The sequence below is a fragment of the Malus sylvestris genome, chromosome 1 (genome assembly GCF_916048215.2).
Source record: "Malus sylvestris chromosome 1, drMalSylv7.2, whole genome shotgun sequence".
Taxonomy (NCBI): Eukaryota; Viridiplantae; Streptophyta; class Magnoliopsida; order Rosales; family Rosaceae; genus Malus; species Malus sylvestris.
In genome coordinates, this window is record NC_062260.1 from 11,545,901 (window position 1) to 11,562,137 (window position 16,237).

At 38.1% G+C, this 16,237-nt stretch overlaps 1 protein-coding gene across 1 annotated transcript; it reads right to left on the minus strand.

Annotated features, from left to right (window-relative positions):
• Positions 1–7,240: 7,240 nt before the first annotated feature.
• On the minus strand, positions 7,241–13,141 carry LOC126623261 (probable mannitol dehydrogenase). Its single transcript, XM_050292097.1, has 6 exons — positions 13,023–13,141; positions 12,877–12,934; positions 8,655–8,710; positions 8,001–8,520; positions 7,755–7,908; positions 7,241–7,585 (listed from the first exon to the last, which is right to left on the minus strand). Exons 1-6 carry the CDS (start codon positions 13,112–13,114, stop codon positions 7,380–7,382), a joined length of 1,086 nt encoding a protein of 361 aa, XP_050148054.1. The 5' UTR covers positions 13,115–13,141; the 3' UTR covers positions 7,241–7,379.
• Positions 13,142–16,237: the final 3,096 nt, after the last annotated feature.

Consider the following 16,237-nt stretch of genomic DNA (forward strand, 5'->3'; position numbering starts at 1 on the left):
CTTTTAGCCAACGGTTAAGATTTAATGTCAACCGAATCCAACGCTAATCTTAATCGAATCCAACACTTATGGTTTATTCAAGTATATATAATATATACTTTTAGGGTTTGATAACTTTGTATTTTATATAGATGTGAAAATATATATGTAATAATACTATTAATGTTGTAGCCTATTTTATCTGTCAAAAGGAATATGGCCGGCATGAAGGAGAAGAGAAATAGAAAGAGATGTGTTTGTAGAATTGTAGGAGAATGTGTGTTGTTATCCCTACATTGTACCTTTATTTATAGTAGTAAAAGGAGAGAAGATATTCCTTTTTCCCCAGGTAATACAAATTGTAATAGGAAAGGATAACTAGAATCAAATATAATCTAGGATTTACATAATCACACTTAAACTAGGAAATTTTACAACACTCCCCCTTGAGTGTGTAAATACTCAAGGTAGATTCAGCGTCAAGTAGAAGTTGACGAAGTCGACTCGTCGGCACTGATTCTAAAGAACACCGCTTATTCTCAATAAGGTAGGAACTTGCATAAGTAAATGAGTCTCACTAAAAACCCTAAAGCTATGGCAAAAACCCAAGGAGGGACAAAATCCATAGTCTAAGGAAAAATGTGTGAGAAATGCAAAGTCAAAAGAAATGTCTACGAGACGTCATCAGGGATATGACTAACCCATGGTGGGTGCCTTGTTAAAACCTAGTTAGGTAGCAAAAACCTAGTGGGAAAAATGCTCATAATCGTAGGGAAAAAAAGTACATTAAGATCAAGCAAGTATCTTCAGGATACTCCTATTGAGTTTAACACAGTTCCAAAGAGAAATAGCAATGTTACAACTCATAAAGTTTACACATGCCAATTCCATGAACAAGATTATGAAACGTCGTCTTCAGCAGTGATTTGGTGAAGAGGTTGGCCAGATTGTCTTGTGAACGGATTTGCATGACTTCAATCTTCTGATGCTCTTGTTGTTGATGTGAAAAGAAAAACTTCAGCGCAATGTGCTTGGTATTGTCTCTTTTGATGTAACCCTTCTTGAGTTGTTCGATGCATGTTGCGTTGTCTTAAAAAATCATCGTCGGGACATCAACGGTGGGATAAAGATATAAGAGCTTTTCAACCAAAAGCATTCCCAAGTTACTTCATGTAAGGCGAGAATTTCAGCATGGTTAGACGATGTGGCAACTAAGGTTTGTTTAATTGACCTCCAAGATATTGCGCTGTGCCTCCAACAGTAAAGACATAAGTCGTTTAAGAATGTGACTTGTGCGGATTAGATAAGTATCCCGCATCGGTATAACCAACAAGGCGAGAATCGACTCGAGAAGCCAAGGGTGCGGCATCACTCGAGGATCTGTAGGGATAGAACAAGCCCAAATTCGTAGTACCCTTAAGGTAACGGAAGATGTCTTTCACGCCAGTTCAGTGTCTACGTGTTGGTGTATTACTGTATCTTGCCAAAAGATTAACAGCAAAGGAGATGTCGGGTCTAGTGCATTGAGCTAAGTACAATAAAGCACCTATCGCACATAGATAAGGAACTTCAGGCTCCAACATCTCTTCATCATCCTCCTTCAGACATAAAGGATCTTGTTTTGCATCTAGCGAACGAATGACCATAGGAGTACTCGAAGGCTTCGCTTTATCCTTATTAAAGCGGCGTAACACCTTTTAAGTGTAGTTCGATCGATGTACTAGGATTCCATCAAAACAATGCTCTATCTCGAGACCAAGACAATATCAAGTCTTACCTAGATCATTCATCTCAAATTCCGACTTCAAGTGCGCGGAAATTCTCGCGAGCTCTTCAGGAGTTTCGATAAGATTCATGTCATCGACATATACTGCAACAATCGGAAATCCGGAATGTGACTTCTTAATGAACACACAAGGGCATAGTTCGTTATTCACATATCCCTGACTAGTCAAATACTCACTTAGAGATTCAGAGTAGATAAAATGGTGAAAAAGATTGATCGAAGTGAACAACAAATTCTAGGAGGAGTTTTGGTTAAAATTTTAAAGGAACTGATAGAGGCTCGAAATAATGAAAACATTCGAAGAACGATATAGATATATAGAGAAACTGCCCTAGGACCCAATACAAAGAAAGCAATCAAAATAGAAAAAACAAGATGGGTTTGCGTGTTTATGGTAAGGGTGCAAACTTAAACAAATTGGTGGTCCACACTATCCATTCACCTGAAAATCGTAGTAATTCACCGAAAGAACAAGTTCCGTTGAATGAAGAAGTTTAGCATTTTGTTTGGGGGGGGGGGGGTGGTGGGATCTACAAGTTTGGTTGATGCAACAAGTTTGGAATTTTGTTGCTCTTCCTGGCCTCCACCGTAACATCCTTCCGGGTTTTCAATGTATAGAGATGGGACGGGTGTTACATAAGATAAATGCCGTGTAAACCTTTTTTGTTCGGTCATAACATCAATAATGTAAACAATTAACCCTTTTACATTTTCAAGGATAAAGTGTTGGCGTGCTGGGATTATGTTTCTCTGCTTATATATTTTTTGCATTTCTCTTTTTGTTGATAGGATCCTTTGACTCATGCTTCTTTGCTGGTTATGCACTTTTAAAACAGTTGTTGCATTAATGTTTTGATATTATTTGTGAGTGGGCCGTTCTCAAAAACAAATTGTTTCTTTCCTTATGTTGTCTCATGGTGAAATTGAGAGGATTTGTTTTTAAATTGTAACTTTAGTTGGTTTTTATGAACATTCTATTCTCATTTTTAACTTTGAAAATTTTACTTGGTTCCTCAACAATTTTTAATTGGTTCCTCCAAAAAATATCTTTGTGTGGATGTTTATGCTGTGTTAGTTCTTTCTTTGTAGCCATATCTGAATTCTTAAAAACTATGGTAATTAATGTGGTTTTTCAGGTGGTTTTTTAAATGGGGAAAACGGAGTGAGCGACAAATTTATATTGTTATTCTCGGTTGGTATGTAACCATTTGAATATGGAAGGCATGGTTTCATGCAAACAATGTAACAATTGTAATAAAAGGGTCCCTGCGATGTGCAAAGGGTGGGTTTAGAGATGGTGAAGTTTGCCTAGGTCGCAAGATTAATGCTCATGGTTTCATAGTTGTGTTGATGGCCGTGAAAACTGCCGACATTGGTCGCCTCACTGTTCCTCTACAATTATTTAAGTGTTTGGATCTTTAATGACTTCTAAACTTAATGGTTTTTAACTATTTCAAAGTGATTCATAAAGTTGGATATGATTTTATTAGAGGGTGTCAATTTAAAGTACGGATTAGGGGTTGACATTTTTAGGGTCTTCAACTGTGGATAAAAAGTTGTTCATCACGTTAGAGAGGAATTTCAAGTTGAATTATCACCATGACAAAATGTTTCGTATACTTACTTCCCTTAGAGTCAAGTCAATCCATTTTTTCCACCATTGCAGATTTTTCATGATTCTTTTCAATTTTTTTTTCTTATAAATAAAATTGTTCCAGTCAACTTATCGATGCATTGACTTGTTTAAGTGGTGGAGCTTAAGCTCAAAACATGCGGGAGTAGTTCTATCATGAATAATTTGTATCAAACTCAACGTTTAATAAGTCCAACCTGCAAACTTTGTGAAACGGAACGATAGAATCACATCAATGCAAGCTTTAATCTTCGAACTCTCAAATGATGCATATCCTTTATGATGACTCACAAATGTTTTCTATGTATGTTATTGATTAAGTATGTGAGGTGCAACTCCGTCTTGGATTGTTAAAATATATTGATTGTTGGAAATTAAGGGCTTACACTCTTAAATATACACTTTTCATCTTGCACAATCTACTGGTCTAAAGTGAATCAAACCTAAATAATTTGTTTGTTTCTGTCAGATTTATAAATGCATGTCTTCCAATATTAATGCCGTTGAGCCATGCATTAGTTTTTATAGTTGGATGTTCGTTCTGTTTTTGGCTTCTCTCTAATTATATATGTGTTTATATTTTGTCTTCTTATTTCTCTAGGTTCTGTTTTTGATCTTTGGAGTCCTGCATTGTTCTTTGTCGCATTAATACGCAGCTACGCTTTCGCCTCTACAACGGTTAGATTTCTGTCCCTGTAAAGAACCCTCACCTTTTTCATTTTTTTTTTTACATCTAATCGTTATATTAACTTGCTGACTCCTTTATTATATTACGATTATGGCAAATAAAGATCGTCTCCTCATGTACATGCTATAATGTGTTACAGTAGTCTGCACCTATACTGTTTTTTCACACCTTTAAAGAAGAAACTAAAGAGTTTCCAGAACAACCATAATGATAATACATAAATGATCCTTCATGTATGCAAATGATACTCCTATGGTGTACATCCGTAGTAATTCATATTTACACGTGTTTAATAGTTTGAAATTAAATTTCCAGTCCACAACTTTAGAACATCATATTAATTGTTAAAGTATGCCTTCCAAAGTTTGGGAACCATCATTTCCATCTGTTCTTCTATTTTATAGAACTGGGGGCTTAAACCAGTTTATTATATTGTTCCATAATTCATTAACTCAAACTTTGAAACATACACTGTTTTTTCTGCACAATATGTTGATGCAAAGTAAATTATTTCTAAATAATTTGTGTCTTTCTGTCGATTTTATACATGCATACCCTACATTACTGTGATTCTACTACATTTGTTAGATTGCTCACAAGATTGATATTGGTAGTAATGTTTAACTAACAATCAAATATCCTCATCTTACCTAGGTTCAAAATAGATCTTATTGTGGAAGATAGCACGAATTACACAACTTCCTCATGATAGGAAGGCATGCTAAAAAAATACTTGGTGTTTCTTACCACACTCTGGTGATAGAAGATGGATATAACAATCCTTACGTAGTTCCACCAACTATGAATAATTTAATCGGCGAGACAAAACAATTATAGCTCTCTTTTGGAAATCAAAACACTGACTTCATCGTTCATGGACTACTCCAAAACCAACCGCTCTCAAGCCCAACAATTGCCTTAGTCACACCACAAACACCTACTACCACCGCAGGAAAACAAATTATGACTGAAGCAACCCCAACCCATTGACACTTTCCCAGCGACTATATCAACAACCCCAATCAGTTACACCCACAAATACTTCAAAGAGAGTGTTGTTTCCTGATCAAGCAAACAAATCTGACAAGTAAAGTTTTCCGCTTGCTTAATGATCTCATGTGTAAATCTTACAAACTATGCTTCTCTTGGGTATACAAGAATGTATTGCTACTCATTAAAAACCTTCACACCACTATTTCGCACTCTTTTGTCACTCTTACATTTCTCTCTAACCTTATAAATTTATACCTTGATTCACAACAAAAAGCCTCGCAACGACCAAATAGAGACGACCAATTCTGCTAGAATCGCTAGAGAATTTCACAATTTGGTTGTCCCCAAAATTGAACTAGCAGACAAAGTGTTGATAGCCACACTCAGAACAAAATCTCAAACCAAAAAAAACCAAATAAAGGTAAATTACTATATGTTTTTCACGCATACACCTACATAACAAACATCATACTAGCAATTTTTAAACTATTATTTATATTCTTTGCTATAGTGCGGAAGATGTCCTCTCTCACAAAAAGTTAACGCCACAATCTCCGTGATCGATTGCTGCAGGGCGTTGTTCATGTTTTTAGCTTCCAACATTTTTGCTTCAAGACTTAGCTGTTTGAACAAGAACGAAACACTTGTTTTTTTTTTTTTTTTTTTGTTCACTGCTGAAACAGATAACTCACCTGCAAGCCATATATTTTGCCATCTTAACTGCAAGGGAAAATATGTATCGACTGCATGTTACATATGTTTCTTACGGAAACTAGCGTCCTGCATGTTTTTAGCTTTGCACGTTTGTCGTTGAAAACTTAGATGCTAAACTAAGAACAAAACAATTTTTATGTTTTTTGTCAATTGTTCAAACATGTGCCTAACCTACAAGATATATATTTTCTCACCTTGACTACAGGGGAAAGATTTGTGTTAACTACATGTTACTTCTTTTTATTAGGAAACCAAAACTTTTTTTTTTTCATCCTATTCATCGTACACTGTCTTCTAAACCAGCTCAGTTGAAAGTATATAAAAATAAAGCTACATATCTTACCAACCCATTTACTCATCTATCCCTCACTTCATTCATAATTGTATTGAATTATTCAGGTAAAATGTATCTTATTTATGGAGTTCAATGTGATGCATTCAAGTCCCGCAACAACGTGCGGGCACATTTTCTAGTAATTTCTACATTACATGGATGAACATATGAAAATATTCGGAATAGTATGTTCATAGATAGCTAGAGCATCCGCATCAAAATTTGATTCTCGGTAAATATGTTGAACTCCTTGAACATTGAATTCTCTGAGAAGGGATCAAATATGTATCATTATAGAAGAAATTCTCCACAGATTGATGCGAGCCTTTAATCATACAATAAAAAGTCTAGAATATCTTTCAGCAAAAATATTATTTAATCGAAGCCGTTTAGTGCACATAAGACCAAACTTTAATCCCATAGGCTCAGGTTTAAGAACTGAAGAAAAACCTATAGGAATAGCTCCTGCAATTTTAACAACACTGTTGGAAACATGGATAACAAATCCGGCAGCTGCGAGACTATAATGTTTAACAGATCCATCAAAATTCAAGTTCCAACACCCATCTATTGATTCCCAATTGATGTTAAGTTTAGCAATGTTTTTTTACCTGAGTTTGGCAAATTAGCTTTGTCAACTAAGGGAAGGGATAAATAGATATTCAGCTTACAATAAAAGCTTTAAGTCAGATGTTTAGGACACTGCATATGTAAATTATAAGAACAAGTCTCAATTTATTTACACTTTGAATACGCAAGCCCCAAAAACATATAAGTGTTTGGAAAACAAAAACAAAGCTTGATATGTGTATTTATCGAGCACTTTTACCAACTCCTTCGAACTCTCAAATATCTCCATTGGTAGTGCAATATAGATGCCAGCAATATGAGATTTGTGTGGTTCAGATATCATCTGGATCCTTTATGTTGCTAGGAGTACGTCTAGGACTTGGTTGATCAAGTTCTTGAACAATCTTAGTGAGATCGCTTTAATAGTTACCAACATGAGCTCCATTCTGCTTCATGGTGACTGACCGTTTATGAAGATCATAATCTTGTTTATTTATTAATTCAAATTGCACCATTACATTCCGCTCATAATGCGACAAAAACAAAAAAAAAAAGAACACAGTTGATTCTTCAGAAAAGAAAGGGGGAAAAAACCCCCGAAAAATGAGACAGCTTGAATGCAAACTCAATTTCCATTCGATCTCCCAAGGAGCATCAGTTCAACCATGCATCAATGCAAAATCTACAAGGTAGACTTCAATGTGTTTCCAATATCAATGACAAATCGATATCTGACATCTGCTTTAAAAAGGCGCTCCATGGCAATGTTCACATAATCGATTGGGATAACCTCAATATCAGCTGTTATGTTATTCTTGGCTGCAAAATCAATCATCTCTTGCGTCTCCTTCATGCCCCCAATGCCACTCCCAGCTACTATCTTCCTTCCTGCAATTGCAAAATGTACTCTTGTAAAGAAGTAGCCGCCGAAGACATTATACAGTTTAAAAAGTAAACACTTCATACTACAAATCCTCCATCCCTCGGTAGAAATATATCGTCGTACAGAGGAAACAAAAAGTAACATGTCATTGCATTATTTTATATGCATGCTTACCCGAGAGCAACGGAATAACTGGAAGCTCAAGAGGCTTCTCTGGTGCTCCAACCATCACTAGCTTTCCGTGAGACTTCAACAAACCAATCAAAGGCAATAGAGGGTGGACTGCAGAAACCGTGTCAATGATACCATCCAATGTGCCCATTTCAGCCTAAAATATCCACACACACACACACACACACAAAAGAAAAAAAAAAGGGTCAGTCACTCCTACACACTTCAAATCAACTTGAATTACTAAACAAACTTGTTTAACTGATCTTCATCACGGCTGACCAAAAACGAATCAGCACAGAGATGTTCAATCGCTTCATCCTTCTTATTAGGGGAGGTACTGATGACAGTAACCTTAACCCCCATAGCCTTAGCAAACCTAACAGCCACATGGCCTAGACCGCCTAAACCCACCACACCCACATGGATACCGGGTTCGTCAAGTCCGAAATATCTCAAAGGGCTGTAAGTTGTAATCCCAGCGCATGGGAGAGGAGCCACTCCATCAAGGGGAAGGTTGTCTGGTATACGGACTACAAAGTGCTCATTGGCCACCATGATGTCAGAGTAACCTCCATATGTGGTGGTTCCGTCGTAGTACTTGGCACCATAAGTGAGTATCACTTTGGGGCAGTAATTTTCATGATGCTTGGAACAATTTTCACAAGATGTACATGATCCCACCATGCATCCAACACCTACCTTGTCTCCGACATTGAATTTTTGTACTTTGCTCCCTACCTCCGTCACTACACCAACAATTTCATGTCTGCATTGTCCAGTTCACATTCCATTAGTTTTGGATACCAAATCCAAATTCAGATACTTACATATGTGTTCATTCTACAATGTACTATTTGGCATCAATACTTGTAGCATTTAAAATGAAAGTTTAGTATGTACCCGGGAACCAATGGATAGGTAGAAATTCCCCATTCGTTATTGGCCATGTGAAGGTCCGAATTATTGAGAAATAATCTTTTCATTGACTTTTAATAATCATACAACCTGTATATATACAAGTATATGGAAAGCACTTAACAAACTTAGCTATCTATCCAATATCTATCCAATATCTAAGTAGGATCTTTATTACCTACATTTACATTTATACCTTCAATATCCCCCTTCAAACTAAATTGAGGTTGCCGAAGAGCAAGTTTGGACCGGAGAAACATAAATCGTGATTTGGACAGAACCTTGGTACAAATATCAGCTATCTAATCCTGGGAGCAAACAAAATGCAGAGAAATTTCATGAGCCAAAACCTTTTCCCGGATGTAGTGATAGTCCAATTCAACATGCTTAGTGCGAGCATGGAAAATGGGATTCTTGGCAAGGGAGATAGCCGATATATTGTCACACCACAGCTTTGGTACACTGGGTAGTTGAAGACCAATATCAGCAATAAGTTGGCAGATCCAAGATAATTCGGCAGCAGTGTTAGCCAACGATCGATATTCAGCTTCTGTAAAGGGCCGGGCCACGGTGGATTGCTTCTTAGCACTCCAACTAAAGATAGAATTCCCCAGAAAAATGCAAAAACCACCAGTTGAACTGCGATCTATGGAGTAGCCTGCCCAATTAGCATTGGAATAAGCAATGAGAGAGGGTGGTGAAGAACTTTTAGAAAACCAGAGACCACACTCAATGGAGCCCTTGAGATAACGCAAAATGCGTTTCACAGCTTGAAGATGGGAAATGCGAGGACAGTGCATAAACTGACAAACAAGATTCACTGCAAAAGAGAGATCAGGCCTAATCCATGTGAGATATTGAAGATCGCCAACAAGAGATCGATATTCAGTAGGATCATCCAAGAGAGGAGAAGAGTGATCAAGGTTTGATGTACTCAGGGGAGTGACACAGGGTTTGGCACCATCCATTTTGGCCTTGTGCAACAGGTCCAGGATGTATTTCGGCTGAGAGATGAAAATATCCTTGGAAGAACGCTTAACTTCAATACCAAGAAAATAATGCAAAGAACCAAGATCTTTGATAGGAAAGAGAGCACTAAGTTGATTAATAACATGCTTGCAGGCTTAGGGAGAAGGGCCTGTGACAAGAATGTCATCAACGTAGACAAGGATAAACACCAAGTGAGGATCCTTCTTAACAAACAATGAATGATCCGATTTTGAGCCAACGAATCCCAAGGAGAGTAAGGCACTATGTAGTTTATCATACCAAGCTCGATGAGCTTGTTTGAGACCATACAACGATTTATGAAGTCTGCAAACAGAATCAGGTTGTGTAGAATCCTGAAACCCTGGAGGTTGGTGCATAAACACAGTTTCTGTAAGAGTACCATGCAGAAAAGCATTGCTGACATCAAGTTGGTTGAGAAACCAATCATATTGAGCAGCCAAAGTAAGTAAAAGGCGAATGGTGATAGGTTTGGCAATAGGGCTGTTGAGATGGGATTATATGTATGGGTGAGGAAGATATAGACTGAGAGGATGAGACAGGTAAAGGATTATGAAAAGGGAAATTGTGCTTATCAAATATGACATGCCGGGAAATATAGATTCGGTGAGATAAAGGATCCAGGCATTGATACCCTCTGTGATTTAAACTATACCCCAAGAAAACACAATGTTTGCTCTTTGCTTCTAGCTTAGATGTAGTGTAAGGCTTCAGCCAAGGAAAGCAACTACAACCAAAGACTTTGAGAGAAGCATACGCTGGAGCTTTCTTGAATAAAGATTCCCATGGAGAGACATTATGGGCAGTAGGTATCCGATTGATGAGATAAATGGCTGTAGAGAAGACATGATCCCAATATTGATGTGGAACTTTAGATACTGTCAATAGAGTACGGGCAGTTTCAACAAGATGTTGGTGCTTGCGCTCAACACACCCATTTTGCTCAGGAGTGTGAGGACAGCTGAGTTGGTGTGTAATACCATGGTCAAGTAAGAACTGTGAGAACTTGGAGCTTAAGAATTCACCACCAAAATCTGAGCGAATAGAAATAACTTTGACACCTAACATATTTTCAATAAGAGACTTGAAGTGAACAAATGTAGAAAGAACATCAGACTTGAACTTCAGAGGATAAAGCCAAGAATATTTTGTATAGTCATCAACAATTACCACATAGTATCGAAAACCATGTACAGAGGAAATAGGAGCTGGTCCCCAGACATCCATGTGAAGAAGCTCTAAAGGCTTGCTTGTAGTACAAGAACTAGAAACAAAAGGAAGCTTAGAGCTTTTTCTTACAGCACAATCGAAACAGGAAGTGTTATTCATAGTACGAGACATAGAAATACATGAAGTAGAGGCCAATTTATTTAAAACTTTGGTAGATGGATGGCCAAGTCTCTTGTGCCAAAGATCCTGATAAGCTATTGTTGTAGCACCAAACAAGTGTGGAGAACCAGGAGCAGGATATGAAGTATGAAAAGGGTATAATCCATCACGAACTGGTCCACTAAAAAGCATCTTCCCCGAAGAAATATCCTTCACAGTGAAGTGAAAAGGATAAAGATGCATGGAACACCAGTTGTCAAGAAGAAATTGATTCGCAGATAATAAATTTTGCTTTAAATCAGGCACATGAAGAACATTTTTCAACTGAAAACAATGGTGATCAGTATTTAAAGAAGAAGAACCAGAGTGATGAATGGGCAAACCTTTGCCATCACCAATGTAGACCTGCTCATGACCACGATAAGGCTCAGGATTTTGCAGATTTGTGTAGTTATTATCATGTGAGAACTGGCGCCAGAATCAACAAGCCAAGTGGGAGCAGATGAAGTAGGATTAGTATGAGCAACCATAGCAGAGTGAGATGAAGATCCAGTGTAGCTAGGATTCATGCGCTGTGGACAGTCAAATGCTTCATGATCATATTGATGGCATATTTGGCAAGGAGTGCGTTTGCCAGAGAAAGAATGACCACCACGAGAAGAGCACTGATTATTCGACCGGTAATAGGTGCGTTGAGAGTTGCCTCTGAAATTACCCCTGCCTTGGAAATTTCTAGGGTTTGAAGAACTACCATGATTTTGAGAGTAATTAGAAGAACAACCTTGAGAGAAAGGCTGTGAAGAATAAACTGGAGCAGTGTAAGCCCAAGGAGCCATAAATGGTGTGGGAAGAAGACCCGTAGAAGAATTAAACGCCTGGAAAAGAGCAGTGAGAGGCGATTTCTTCCGATTATTCAACTGAATTTCTTTACTCAGAAGAAAGCCATGCAATTCATCAATGGTAGTCGATCCGATGCGAAATTGAATAACATCAACAAAAGAATCATACTCCAATGGTAGTCCATGAAGTGTGACAGAAATGAGCTCGGAATCGGCTACCGGAGCTCCAGCACTCGCAAGAGCATCTACGATTTCCTCAATTTGTCAGAATCGGCCATTGGCCACCTTTTGTAATGGTGCGCAGACGCGATCGAAGATCATGAATGTGAGATTGAGAAGCAGCAGCCAATCGAGACTCCAACTTCGCCCAAAGTTCGCGAGAAGAATTAACTTCAACAGTGTAAGGAATTAGGGTTTCAAACAATGTGGAATTTAGCCAGATGAGAATGTTTTGATCATTCTCATACCAAGAAACATACTCAGGATTGATGAGAGACGTGCGATTGCCAGAATCATCCAATAGCATTTGAGGTGGCGAAGGCGTTGAGCCATCAACGATGCCGGTGAGATTGTAGCAGTGAAAAATAGAAGCAAACAAAGCACTCCAGGTGAGGTAATTAGTAGTGGTAAGCTTAATTGGTACCATAGATCCAATATTTTGAATTGTGATGGAGGAGGTCACCGGAGGAGAGACCATGACAGAGGATGGATGTGGATAACCATGAGTAGTAGAATCTGATGAAGAAGCAGGAGCCTCCATTGATGCACAGAGTTAGGGTTTGGGAGATCAAGACGGCGATCGTAAGTAGAAGGAAGGAAGAAGAAAAGTCGCAAGGCGGTAACGTCTTTGGATCAGGTCGTAAGATAGAAGGCGGTTGATACCATATTGAGAAATAATCTTTTCATTGACTTTTAATAATCATACAACTTGTATATATACAAGTATATGGAAAGCACTTAACAAGCTTAGCTATCTATCCAATATCTAAGTAGGATCTTTATTACCTACATTTACATTTATACCCTCAATACGAATGACATATCCCACAGTATAACACTCTGAATATTACATCTTTGTCGCCCGTTTCCCTGCAACCAAAAGAACGTAATTTTCAGAGAACATATAAAAAGAGTGAGTAAACAAGAACTTGATGATGAAGTTTGTATTAACACTGACCTTCTTGAGAATGGAGAGAAAACCCCAGATGAATCCCTGGCAGCCCAACCAAAGGCTTTCTTGGGGTGTTCTTGTTCTTTAGACATCACCATTTTCCCTTGATTAATTAGTACGAGAGCTTTGGCTAGTAGAACGACTGAGAGAGAGAGAAGTTTGGGAGTGGTCGGGTGCTATTTATATGTATATGGAGTGTGGCTGGGATGACGTATTGGGTGAGCGAAATCAAAAGTGAAAAGCGGGGTCTTTTAAATATTCCATTTCTCCTCCGAACTCTCCTAATGGTTTACTGACGTCATCCCATTGCAAAATTGCATAATGGCTTGCCCTATACCGATCTCCCTTTAATGTTTGATTGATCCTTACTCATTTTATTCTATTACTAACCAAAAAAGGAATCATTTTGTTATATATTAAGGTCATATTACCCCCCAAAATTTCCCCCCAAACCCAACCCAACCCAAGGGGAAAATTTGGGCTAAATGCTAAATGCTAAACCAAGGCCAGATTCCGCCCAAATTTTAGCCTAGAAATTGGTGTGTGCTCCACCGAACAGAGTGAAAATGGGCGTTTGTGCGCTAAACGCAGCCCACCCAATTGCCCAACTTGCGCAACGCGCAACGCCTCAAACAGTGAGGGCCCCGCCCATGTGGGCCTGTCGGCCACGTTCCGCATCGCCTCCAACGACTACTTCCATCCAACGGCCACAATCTACAGGCCGTTGGTTAATCCAATGGCCTAGATTCAAATTTTTTTTTGTTTTTATATTTATATATTGTTGAATCCAATGGCTGAGATCGAATATAATCAAATCTAACGGTAAAAAAAAAAATTCTAACGGCCCAAATTTAAATCCAACTGCTAAAATAATTAAAAAAATTATTTAACTCAAAATTCACCCAAAAACTCTATAAATACCTATGTATTTGTTTAAACATCCACACAAAACTCAATTTTCTCCTACAATTCTTCCAATTTATCTTTCTACCATTTCTTTCCATTTCCAAATTGCTCAACATGGCAATAGAGCATATTAGAGGTCATAATTGGACCTGTGAGGAAGATGTTGCTTTATGCTTGGCATGGGTTTCTATTAGCGAAGATGGTGCAGTTGGCACAAATCAAAATAAGAAGGTTTTGTAGGATAAAATCATTGCAAAGTTTCAAGAAAATTGCAATGGCGGTGGGTGGGACGGTGGTGGTGTTTATGATCGGTGGAAGACTATCAACAAAGCATGCACTTTATGGAATGGAAGCTTGGAGAGAGCTGTGGTTGGCATGGCTAGTGGAAGGAGCGCCACATAAATTGTGAATTTTGTTCTTGATATTTTATTTGTCATGTACATAATATTATTTTGCAACTAATTATTTTTATGTACTTTTTGCATAGGGTGACAAAGCAATGGAAATTTACAAGACAAGAATAACCCCAAAAAATCAAGTTTTAAAGTTGCAACATGCTTGGGACATCCTCAAGGATTGTCCGAGGTGGGGAACCAATGCGGACCAACAATGGGGAAGATTATTTCAACGTGAAGCCGCACAGACAAATGCCGGAGATGAAGGTGTCGATGAAATGACCCCATCTCATTCTTTTACAAGGCCTCCGGGAAGAGATAAGTAAAAGGAAGCAAAGAGAAAAGGGAAGTCCCAAGATCCAATGAGTGGACACTTTGCTATCGGAATTGCAAAATTGAACGAAACCTATAGCGCTCACCAAGAAGAAACGGCCCGAATGCGTTTGCAAATGAAGGAAATCTTGGATAGGGAGCAAGATAGGTTTGAAATTAATTTGATGATGGAGGACCTCAGCAAATACACTCCAGAGAGGAAGAAGTTCTTATGTGGTAAGCAAAATGAAATTTTGCGAAAGTCTGCCTCAAGGAGTATGTTTCAAGATGATGAATCATCTGAACCCTATATCCCAAGTCCTGTACGAAGTCCATCACCAAGTGAAGATGGTGGATATGATTATTAAGTTTATGTAGTGTATGAATTATGTGTTTTATTAATTAAGTTTACTAATTATCGTTTGTATTAAGTTTATGTAGTTTATTAATTATGTGGTTTATGAATTATCAGTTGTATTAAGTTTATGTGGTTTATTAATTATTGTTTCTATTAATCTAGATGCCTTCAATAATTATTGTACTTATTATTCCACACTTCGATGTAGAATTGATGCCTTCAATAATTTAACCTCCATTCAATAATTTATCCAACGTAGTAGACAAAATACTTTGCACAAGAAGACACTTAAATTTATTACTAGAAAATAACAACATAGTACACTTAAAATTATTACATAAATGCTTAACCAACATCAACAACGTTCACCTTCTTGGTGCCATACATGCTCAACCAAATCATTGCGGAGTGTGTCATGACATTGAGGAGCTTGAATTCTATTTAAATGTCTCATATACTCACTCAAGGTGACCTATCCTGTCGGGTCTTATATGTGGTTGGAGCGAGATATTCAACATCTCTTGCAATAGATCCCGCATGTGTTGGTTGGTCATCATCCACATCTCTGTCTGAATCTTCTTCAATTTCGATGTACTCCTCTTCCACAATCATGTTATGCAAAATTATGCACGTCATCATGATTAAATGGAGGTCTTCGATCTGCCAAAATCATGCAAGCCTTCTAACAATGGCCCATCGAGCTTGTAGGATCCCGAACGCTCTCTCCACATCCTTCCTGTAAGACTCTTGCCTCTGCGAAAATAATTTTTTCTTTGTACTATCGAGATGAGAAAAACTTTTGACAAAGGTAGACCAACTAGGATAAATACCATCAGTTAGGTAGTAACCTAGCTTATACCTATTACCATTTACCTTGTACTGAAATTATGGTGCCCATCCATTACAACATCATCAAACGGAGGAGAAGACCAAAGAACGTTGAGAAAGCATGCCAAATCTATGTGTCGTAAGACGCCACAGTCTCGAGCACGATGGTTGGCTTGTTATGACAACTCTTGAATTGGCCAACCCAAGCAGTAGGACAATTCTTCCACTCCTAATGTATACAATCGAGACTTCCTATCATGCCAGGGAAGCCTCTTTTGTCTGCCTTGCGTAGAAGCCACTTTAAGTCTTCGCGATTTGGCTTGCGGAGGTATGTGGCTTCATATATAGCTTCAACTGCCTTACAGAAGTGCTTCAGGTTCTCAATAGTAGTACTCTTCACAAATCGGCAATACTCGTCAGTT

Bases quoted from the DNA above. Each gene is read 5' to 3' on its own strand.
- LOC126623261 (XM_050292097.1), bottom strand. From the start codon at position 13,114: ATGGTGATGTCTAAAGAACAAGAACACCCCAAGAAAGCCTTTGGTTGG. The intron at 12,935-13,022 runs GTCAGTGTTAAT...TTTTGGTTGCAG, and splicing joins TTCTCTCCATTCTCAAGAAG to GGAAACGGGCGACAAAGATG. The intron at 8,711-12,876 runs TATTGAGGGTAT...CTCAATAATTCG, and splicing joins ACTGTGGGATATGTCATTCG to GACCTTCACATGGCCAATAA.